The 11,402-nt window shown below is 44.9% G+C and overlaps 1 protein-coding gene across 1 annotated transcript in view; it reads left to right on the top strand.

The window, feature by feature from the left end:
- LOC310781963 (5-hydroxytryptamine receptor 1B-like) overlaps positions 1 to 2,659 on the top strand; it is a gene marked incomplete at both ends in the record, with an annotated part of 2,985 nt that extends 326 nt beyond the window's left edge. Inside the window, 2 exons of the mRNA XM_083642614.1 lie at positions 1 to 220; positions 2,054 to 2,659. The exon at positions 1 to 220 is cut by the window's left edge and continues 326 nt beyond it. Of these exons, the coding sequence (XP_083498740.1) occupies positions 1 to 220; positions 2,054 to 2,659 (826 nt within the window). The remainder of the gene's footprint in view (positions 221 to 2,053) is intronic.
- Positions 2,660 to 11,402: the final 8,743 nt, after the last annotated feature.

The raw sequence follows: 11,402 nt of genomic DNA, 5'->3' as shown, positions 1-11,402 counted from the left end.
ACTGGGGCAGGTCATGTGCGACATTTGGCTGTCGTCAGATATCACGTGCTGCACCGCGTCCATCCTCCACCTGTGCGTCATTGCGCTGGACCGCTACTGGGCCATCACAGATGCGGTGGAGTACTCCAAGAAGCGCACGCCGGGGCGCGCGGCCGGGATGATCGCCACCGCCTGGGTGATCGCCATCTCCATCTCCCTGCCTCCTTTCTTCTGGCGCCAGGTAAACTACGGTGCTACGGAATTAGATAGGTGCTGCGACTAACGATTATTTTCATTGGCGATTCATCTGATGATTATTTTCTCGATTAATTGGTTAGTTGTTTGGTCTATAAAATGTCAGAAAATTGGTGAAGAATCACACCCAGGTGTTAAAGTAAATGGTGCAGGTTTAGGAGCAGTCAACTGACAAAATGTAATAGAAAGTTTGTGGAAAAGCTACAGTATCACATTATGTGTTACCTGTACACAAACAGTGACCTCTATGACCTTCCTATCCCTAGCTACGGCCCCTTTACTCTAGCCCCACCCCTTCCAATACCATGCCCCCTCCCATCACCCACATCCCCTAGCCACTCCCCCTACCCATCCCTCACATCCTGACTCTCTATGACCTTCCTATCCCTAGCTACAGCCCCTTTTACATAGCCCCCCCCCTTCCCTTAACATGCCCCCTCCCACCCCTCACATCCCCCTAGCCACTCCCTCTACCCACCACTCGAACCCCGACTCTCTATGACCTTCCTATCCCTAGCTATGGCCCCTTTTCCCTAGCCCCACCCCCTTCGCTTAACATGTGCCCTCCCACAACCCACATGCCCTAGCCACTCCCCCTACCCACCCATCGAACCCCAACTCTCTACGACCTTCCTATCCCTAGCTATGGTCCTTGGTCTCTAGCCCCGCCCCTTCCAATAACATGCCCCCTCCCACCACCCACAACCCCCTAGCCACTCCCCCTACCCATCCCTCACATCCTGACTCTCGACGACCTTCCTATCCCTAGCTACAGCCCCTTTTACCTAGCCCCACCCCTTCCCTCCGCGCACACACACCCCCACCACCACCAGCACCCACATCCGCCTAGCCATTCCCTCTACCCATTCCCCGAAACCACAACTCTCTACGGCCTTCCTATCCCTAGCTATGGTCCCTTTTTCCTAGCCCCGCCCCCTTCTTTCACTTTGACATGTTATCATTTGTATCTTTGGTGGCACTTTACATTATAGTTTGGTAACGACATGGTACTAGAGCTCAACAGTCACGTGACGTTCTGGTCCGGAAGAGAATTCCCCATTCATTTTCTCCATAGAGGTTTCGAAAAATCCTTGTAAGGACTTTTAAGCCTGGAACCAAGCCAACCAGCAACCCTACTGAATCATGAGTGACCATAAAACATGTTACTTAGTAGGTGGCTGGCTGGCTTGGTTCCAGGCTTAAAAGTCGTTATATAACGACATTTTTCAAAATGTCTATGGAGAAAATGAATGGGGAATTCTCTCCCGCACTGTTGAGCTCTATGGGGGGTAATGGTGTGATAATAATTAGGTAATATGATTACCAGGTAATAGCTGTGGTAGTTTCTGTGATTACACAGAAACCATGAATCAGTGCGGCAAAATGCTAAACTCCCATTTTCCATTTAATTTTATAATATAATAATATTAGATAATATTAGATAAAAATGTAGCCTGCATTGTGTTGACAGTTAGCAACCCATGTGAAGGGCTTGGAGGCGGGATTCGATCCACCAATCTCCCGCTTATGAGGCTCACATACTAACCCCAACCCCAAGAGAGCTAGCTCTGGAGGATCATCCAGGTAATCACTACGTCTAGATGTTTGGTTTCATCTACTATTGACATGAAATGAAGTGGAAACAGGCAGTTTAGCATTTTGCAGCCCCAATTCATGGTTATTTATGGTTATTACACAGAATCTATTACCTACGATAAACTATCAATAAACTAATACCATGTTGTTACCGAGCTGCGCTACCGGATCTTTTGTTTTTGCTTGTCTGCTAAATCCACAAACAAATCCAATCCAAATCCAGGTGAAAGCCGAGGAGGTGACCAGCTGCAACGTGAACACCGACCACATCTTCTACACCCTCTACTCCACCTTCGGCGCGTTCTACATCCCCACGCTGCTGCTGATCGCGCTGTACGGGAGGATTTACGTGGAAGCCCGGAAGCGCATCCTGAAGCAGTCGCCCAAGAAGCCGGGGGGCAAAAGGCTCACCTCGGCACAGCTCATCACCAACTCGCCCGGCTCGGTGGCGTCCACCACCTCCCTGAACTACGGGACGAACGACACCTCGTCCTGCGACACCATCGCGTCCGGCAACGCCAGCCAGGTCAAGGTCACCGTGTCCGACGCGCTGCTGGAGAAGAAGCGCGTCTCCGCCGCCCGCGAGAGGAAGGCCACCAAAACGTTGGGGATAATCCTCGGAGCCTACATCATATGCTGGCTGCCGTTTTTCATCTACACGATAATAGTGTCCGTCTGCGAGGACTGCTTCCACCCGGAGCTGTTTGACATCTTCACCTGGTTGGGTTACCTCAACTCCTTAATCAACCCCATCATCTACACCATGTCCAACGAGGACTTCAAGCGAGCTTTCCACAAACTGATACGATTTAGATGTTGCCGGGCATGAGCTACGATTATCAGCCATAACAATATTTCCTACCCCGCTCTCTCGTGGAGGAGCCACATTGACAGCCACCGCTGTAGACCTCAAAGTGGGGTCCGCGGCCCACCAGTGGCCCTCGAGGGCTTCCCAGGGGGTCCCCAGCAAATTGCTAAATCGTTAAACTTCATTATTTCATTCACAAGAACAATTGTAGAATGTACTGCAAGAATGTCTGGTTTTGATCATAGTTGCATTGTTATCGACCTAGACATGGAGTTCTGGACAAAATCATAATCGGACAATAATATTCTCGGATTTGGGTCCAAGAGGTAAAATCTCATGGCCCTAATTTGGACTAAATAAATAAGGCTTGATATGAGAAAGGTTATTGGTCTACAGTACAATGCCAGAATTCAATCCAATCCACGGGGCAGCACAAATACAGTACATCGATTTCTCCAGTTTTGCCCAAAGGGCAACATCACCTAAATCCATATTGTTTATGATAATGTGGCCGCACAACGGGGTTTCCACCTGATGGATTAACACAGAGGAGTGTGAAAATGTATTGACGTGTCACCGCCATAGCATAAGGGGGCTATTTAGGCCGCACACATGAATATCTCCGGCTCTGCTAAATCAAGGGCGATGCCATAATTCCATAACCATTGGATTGTTAAATAGCCTGCTGTGTGTGCAGGGGGGAGGGGGGTGTGAGGGGCTGGAGGGAGCGAGCACTGTGACTGCTTGGACTTGGTTCTCTGGAGAAAGCCCAGGACGCACAAGCTGCACCGGGAACCTGGCCGCAGCCTGCACACACTCATGTTCCCATACACGTTTGACAGTCAACATCTGTTGGCGAGTAAGCACAAACAGCTTAGGACTAAGCTACCAGGAGGTAGCTTAGTCCTAAGGGGACAAAATAAGAATAGATTTTTTTTTTTTTTCCCTGACTCAATAAGAGGAAGTACTGGTGCCTACAACGGGTTTGTTTTGTTCCTCAGATGTGCCTGGCCCAGGTGGAGATGAGCATGATTTCAGTTTGAGAAAAATATACAAACTTTACTTTATCTTGTTGTCAGTGTGTGTGTGTGTGTGTGTGTGTGTGTGTGTGTGTGTGTGTGTGTGTGTGTGTGTGTGTGTGTGTGTGTGTGTGTGTGTGTGTCTGAAATGATAGCCTGGTAAACCATCCATCTCACGTGAAACTCACGTGCTGGTTCGTTCTGTGGATCAGTCTGGCCTCCAGCCCGCCCCCAGCGATTTCCAAAGTGCACGGACCAATCAGGCACCTGCCTCGTAGTTGACAACGTAATCAGCCAATCAGGGACACCGCTGGCAAAACCGTTTGGGGGCTCCAGAAGCAACATGCGGTAATGTTACCGTTAGTAGAGCAAACAACCATACTGTAAGTGCAGTTAATGCAGAAATAGACTATATAAGAACAATTAAACAAGAGCATGCACCAGCGGAGTTTCTCAGTGGAAAATACATTTTCGCCATTCTTACGAGTGAATTTGGATTGGATTTGGTGACGCTGATTGGCTGAAGGAGTTGTCTGTCAAGGCAAGTACTCCCGCCCACTGAAATCGATGAGAACAACCAGGAGTCCAGACTCATATGTAGAGCAAAACAGAATGCTAGTTCACGTTATCAGGATTTTTTTATTTATCTGGGCTACCGAAATGAGTGTAAATGTACGAATCTGTATGCATTGCGTCGTCGACATCAGCGTGATTGTTACCTTATTTTGCTAATGAACTTGAGTTTTGTTCAGTCAAAATGTGTCAGCTCGGGCATATCATAGTAATCATACTGTAAAATAGTGCATATGGTCATCATCTCTGAAAGAATGACGAACCAATACCGTAAAACACTCAACTCCAACCCTCTGCACCACGCCTCTTGTTAATGATGCGCTCTCAATTGTTAAGACTAGCTTCGATGTTTCATTTCATTTCAGGCTGAACAAATACTCATTTAAATGTATTATTATGTTCTAATGGGAACAGGGCTAATACAGGGTTCCTACAGTCATGATGAACCTGGGGAAGTTATGGAAGATGATACATGGTCTAAAACGTCATGGTAATCTGATCTACTCTTGTTACATGTAACAGTATACATGCTACATGCTACAGTAAGTGTCAAGCGTGGCTGCTGCTGGAATAAATAATGGGCCCTTTTCACCAGCAGCCATTTTGTGTCTAAAAGGCAGGAAGTAACACAGGTGCAATCAAACATTAATGAGGGTTTTCCAACGTCCAATCTATTTAGGTGTTCCAGTGCCAGGGCCCTCACCCATGTTTTGCTTGAACCTGTGTTACTTCCTGCCTTTTAGACACAAAAAGGCTGAGGTGAAAAATGCAAATAGGCTAAGCAACACATTTTCTGACTTAATAAAACCAAAGTCAGTGGTTTGCTGTTTTCCAAAACAAGACCTGGGACGTTCAGATCAGATAGAAAAAATACAAAACACAACAAAATAAAGACATATATTGGTCCTGGGAACTGTGCCATAATAGTGATTGAAAACGCAGAATGTGATGTCAGAAGTGTGTGGGAACCCTGTACATTTTCTTATTTTAAGTTCAACTGAAACCGTTTAACCCATGGATCCAGTAGCACAGTAGAAGTGAAGAACTGACCATGGGACACTTAATTTTTGACGTTTTGTGTCCAAAAAAATAACATAAAATACTGGTAAAGGACACGAAAATGGCTGCCACACATGGCTGCCGGCAGGAGTTACGAATGATAACTATGAAGGATAGAAGGGGCGTTTCCTGGTGCAGCGTGGTGAGTACTGTCAGTACATGGAAGATGGCCGCCGGAGACTTTGACCGTGACATGTAAATGAGCGTCTCAAGCATGAATGCTCATCATAAGCGGACTGACTAATCAGTGACATTTCTCGCCTGTCATGGAAGCACTGCACACCAGCTTCTGACAACCCACGCTCCTTTTCACGTCAGCGCCATCAAGCGTTCTCCGACGGCCATCTTCAGCGTTCAAGTGAAATCTTCTGTAGCCTGATATCAGACTGAATTGTCAACTTGTTGCACTCCATTTCTTTCTTCAGTCTGACATCAGCTCCACTCTAACCGATTTCCGTGGGGGAAATCCCAGAGGGGGATTCGATTTTCCCTAACCAATCACTAGAGTCCAACAATGTATCCTAACCAATCACTAGAGACCTGAATCTAATCTAGTGGGGAGAACGCAAAAGACATCTCCCCTTTATATGCCTTCAAAGCAGAGTGCTGTTCGGATTTCAAAGTAAGTGGTTATTGGATTTAAAAGAGCCTTGATAGCTATCTCTATCTCGCCTAGCGGTCGCCATTGTTGTTCGGTCTGGCACACTTGACAACAGCTTGACAATGGCGTTAGTCCCGCCCGTCGCGCCATTCATTGCCGCTGATTGGCTAATCCTTAGTCCCCCTCGGCACTCATTGGACTGAATGTTCCCCCCCCCCCCCCCCCCAATGAGAAACTGCTGTTGCATGTCACGATGCCTGACCAGAGAAGCAGTCACCTTGGTGGAGTGGGCGGATTCAAAGGTCTGGACCCAGGTATATATATATTTTGTTTTGTTGTGTGAGAATCTTGATTTCAATGGACATAATCTGCTGATTACACTTCTGTGATGAATAGCCTCTTTGTGTACAGTATTGATCGGCTCAATGTGAAGCTCAACCGGTGGCTGTATCAATCGGACAGAAGTTGCATTTCATCCAGGTTAGCTTCTGCTGTACAACGCTTCTGCTCACGTAAGCCATGCACTGTAACCGCTTTGCTCTGTAGGACAAAGTCCAACTCAAACCAGAGCGCAAAGCAACTGCTGCTGTTGTGAAAACTGGAAAAAAATAAGATAAAACAATAAAAAGGTCTATTGGCACCATGGTTTTGACCCTTTTTCTTGCTGATGGAAATAGCATGGCTGGAAAACAATCACAGGCTCTCATTTTCTTTCATGTCGATCTCATTGACGAATCACAGGCTCTCATTTTCTTTCATGTCGATCTCATTGACGAATCACAGGCTCGATTTTCTTTAATGTCGAACTCATTGACGAATCACAGGCTCTCCCTTTCTTTCATGTCGATCTCATTGACAGACCACAGGCTCTCATTTTTTTTCATGTCGATCTCATTGACGAATCACAGGCTCTCATTTTCTTTCATGTCGATCTCATTGACGAATCACAGGCTCTCATTTTCTTTCATGTCGATCTCATTGACGAATCACAGGCTCTCATTTTCTTTCATGTCGATCTCATTGACGAATCACAGGCTCTCATTTTCTTTCATGTCGATCTCATTGACGAATCACAGGCTGTCATTTTCTTTCATGTCGATCTCATTGACGAATCACAGGCTCTCATTTTCTTTCATGTCGATCTCATTGACGAATCACAGGCTCTCATTTTCTTTCATGTCGATCTCATTGACGAATCAGCGATAGCTGTGGCCAGAGGCATTATGAACTGATTAGATTTTGGTGATCAAAGGTCAAAGTTCAAGGTCACTGGGACCTCACGTCCATCTGTTCCATGCTTGTTCACACATCACAGGAACTTGCATTTCTTCAAATCTGGCACAAACACCCACTTGGACTCAAGGATGAACTTCTTACAATTTGGTGGTCAAAGGGTCAAGGTCACTGACCTCACAAAAGACGTTTTTGGCCATAGCTCAAGAATCCATACGCTCATTATGACAACATTTCACACAAATGTGTTATTGGATCAAATGATGACGTTATGACATTTTATATCCAGTTCCAAGGTCAACTACACTTTGACATCATAATGTTTGACTTCTCACTGTAGCTGAGAAACCCATCTTGGGTCATTCTACAAAAAACAGTGCAAGTAATTTGCTTTTGCAGACAGAAAGATCCTTACAGTTGACCTAATAATCACATTAATATATTCATTTGGACCCCAAGATACTTGTAGGACTCCACCCATTTCACTTCCTCCCCCTGTGACAAAGCGGTCTAGCTCTACCTCACTCCTGTAAAAAATACGGTAGTCAAGTGAAGACAGCATGTTTCTCACTGGAGATTATTCCAATATAGGCTACTGTAGTGATAACGAGTGACAGGCTCTCATTTTCCTCCATGTTTATCACATTTTCTTTAATGGTGATGTCTGATTTACAGCGGTCAATATTACAAACTAATGTTACTGAGAGAGAAACTTTATTACAACGTTTCTGTCGAGCGTCATTGCAATCGCAACATCACAATAAAGTCGGTGTTGTGCAAAGTGCAGTCACACTGACTGGGATTCATTGCTTTCTCAGTATCTCACTCTCTTTTTTATCCTACACACCGATCGCTCCAGTCCTACACACCTGTCGCTCCAGTCCTACACACCTGTCGCTCCAGTCCTACACACCTGTCGCTCCAGTCCTACACACCTGTCGCTCCAGTCCTACACACCTGTCGCTCCAGTCCTACACACCTGTCGCTCCACTCCTACACACCTGTCGCTCCAGCACACCTGTCGCTCCAGTTTTCTTTAAAATAATGTAATTAAACATGTATTCTGTGTTAATGTGATGCTGTGTGAAATGCTGCTGGCTTCATACATATTTTCATGAATAATATGAAGAGAGTGCTGACATTTTCTTTTATCATTACTGGGATCTGGTGTGGTATTTTCTGCCGTTTGATTGGTCCGCACCTTTGAAGGGATAAAACCCTCTTATGAACCGTGCAGATTCAGAGATGTGAACTGATTGCTGTGTGAAGGCATTAGAGCTATACAGCTTGTCAACCTAATGAATCAGTGGAAAACGCCTATCGGGGAAATGTCAGTTCTTTCAAAGCAGGCAGTATGAAATGTAACATCATGAGATGCTCTCCTGCTTCCTCGATGTCCTCTGTGCAAAACTCAGCATGAGTGATGCACTATAATGAGGGCGATCACATGTTTTGAAGGGCTGTTTTGAAGGGCTTTTCCACTTTGGCATTAGGGAATAGATATGATATCGCCTCTAGCAGTGATTCTCAGCGCGGGGTCCCGAGACCACCAGGGGTTCTTGAGGTGTTTAAGTAGGTCAAAGTCACCTGAAGGTCCGGGGGAAAGGGGTACAATCAAGTGGTGGACCCGATAGCATTCCCGACTTGCTGCCTTCTCATCACGAGAGAACCCCGGTGTATCCAGTTAACCCAAACCATAACCCTAACCACACCCAAATCCAAAAAAACACAGGGACACTCAATGACAATGACTGGGAGTCATTGAAAATACACACAGTCCTCATTCATCAGTCTGTTGAAACCACAAAAAGGCGGGTCACTGCACTGCTGTCAAGAAGATCGCTCTTGATGCGACTAAATTGGTTGACATTTGTTTGCATTGGAAACAAGTTAAACTCTCCAAACCGATTTTATTTTTACATTTGTATTTTTTAGGACTACAGTGGAGCAATCTTCAGCTGGTGTTCCCAGCCGAAGCCCTCTCAGCTGTGAGCCAGCTGGGCTGAACTTTGTTACACTTGTCCAGTTTGGGGCTCTGAACATTTTCAGATATGGAGCCATTGCAAAAACGCTGTGTGGTTGCCGTGGCGACCATTTTACTTTCCACCATAACTGAATTGTGATACTCAAACATGATAAACATGATGATCAACATCATAAACATGATAACACAGAAAAGGTGATGTCTACCCATTATGTTTTCATGGTCATTGATTACAATGACACCATATAAACTGTTCAGGTGAATAGATAATGGGGAATTCAGTGACATTGTGAGAAGAATTACAATTAGTCCAGGTGATGTGCAAAACTTTCAAGGTGAAATATTGACTTTTTTTTTATATAAAAGCATGAAACTCAGTACACTTGTACAGTTTGGGGTTCTGAACATTTTCAGATATATATGGAGCCATATCACAAATATGCCTTGTGGTGGCCATTTTACTTTCCACCATAACCGAATTATGTATTTTTGCATCATATATCCTGAACCAAACATGATAACACAGACATGGTGAGGTCTATACCCCCATGTTTTCACATTCAAGGATTACAATGATACCATATAACATCATGAACTGTTCAGGTGAATTCAGTGACGTGACATTTTTTTCACATATCACCTGGCCTATAAGGGACGTAGAGAAACTAATGATAGTATCTGTTTATTAAGAGGTTGAATTAGTTCCAGTTATGTTAAGGTATAAGTTTAAAGTTTCTAGTTAAGTTAAGTTTCCAGCTGAATGGTCCAGACGCCAGTTGAAGACGCTGCATGTGTATCTGTATGTATGACGTTCTTCCTTTTGTCAAAATATAATTCGCTCCCTTTGAAATTGATCAGACCACTGTGGCTCCCTGATTAGTTTCCATGGTAACACAGGCACTGCTGGAAATGTGTCACACAAACACATTGTGTGGAATGTAGATGAAGGACGAGTTGAGGGCAGATGTCACGTTTCGCACCTCTTTCTCTAACTAAGGGAGACTCAGCGCTCGAGGAAAATCCAGAATAGAAATGATTTTAAGACAGCCCAGTCGCCAGATTAAAATGTCGGCATTGTACGTTTGTAGAATCCACGGAAATGTAAAATAGGAACATTTCTGAACGAAAATACGTTCACGTTTCTAGTTACGTGGTGACCTCCAGCGGTCTTGAACGTCTGAGTTTATAGGTCAAAGTTGCGCGAGGGAGAAGTGGGATTGGCGTACCCGTAGTGTCCCTGACTTGCAACTTTCTCGACACGAGAGAGCTGGTTAGAATCCTGACACAAACCATAACCATAACCCCAACTCAAGTTGCTTTTGTTGCCTAAACCCAACCAAGATGTTTTTCTTGCCTAAACGACGTAACCAGCGATTCGAGCCATAGCTCCCCCGACACGTTACCGGGCTGAACCGGGCCGGTAGCCGCGAGTTGCTAACTACCGTGCCGAGTCGGCCCCAGCCCGGGTCGGCCAACCTTGTCCCCGCCTCGGAGGAGCCATCGCTCCTTCCTGGTTACCGACCCGGGCGAAGTAACCAGGGTACAACGAATACGACATATTGTTCATATTTTACATTTCAGTGGATTCTAAATGTACGATGCTGACATTTTATTCTGGCAATTGGGTTGTTTTAAGGAGACTCTCTCCCAAAACCAGACATCCACTGTAAGACTCAAACTACAGGGCTGCTTCATAGGGAATGAATGAGAAAATTAAAGGAGAACTTCACAGAAAAACAATGCTGATTCATTTTTCACATGATCTCACACAAACTGCAAACAGTTTTGCAGGCATTCATTTAGTTTGACAGTTATCGAGAGTAGATTCAAGTTGTGGACCAGTGATGTCATTCATGCACAAAATACATCACTACACTGGTCCACAACTTGACTCAAATCAAAATAACTGTGAATGCGGTGGATGTGTGAGCTCATATGCAAAATAAATCAGCATTGCTTTTTGGTGAAGTTCTTTAATTTATAGACACACAGCCAATTTGTTTGAGGTTTTGTATGGAAATTCACTTTATTTTGTACTAATGTTGTTTCTGAACGTGAAAATATCATCTTATCCCAGCAAAAATATCAACATGTTCATATCTTTCCCATTTCCCCCTGTTCATTCTCTATGGAGCATGCAGCAACAGCTTTTTACCCCTCGCTGATAACAACAGACAAAGGTTTTGCTGTCTGTGTTTTGCTTGTTCCCATTCATAAATATTGATTCCAGAGTCCCAGATCAAAGCATGTATGGATTGTTAAATTGAGTCATTCTCCTTTTTCATTTCTTCTGCT

This window comes from Poromitra crassiceps, assembly GCF_964638095.1.
Source record: "Poromitra crassiceps genome assembly, chromosome: 9".
NCBI lineage: Eukaryota > Metazoa > Chordata > Actinopteri > Beryciformes > Melamphaidae > Poromitra > Poromitra crassiceps.
Note: the sequence above shows the minus strand (reverse complement) of the source record. Positions and strands in the feature narration are given on the sequence as shown.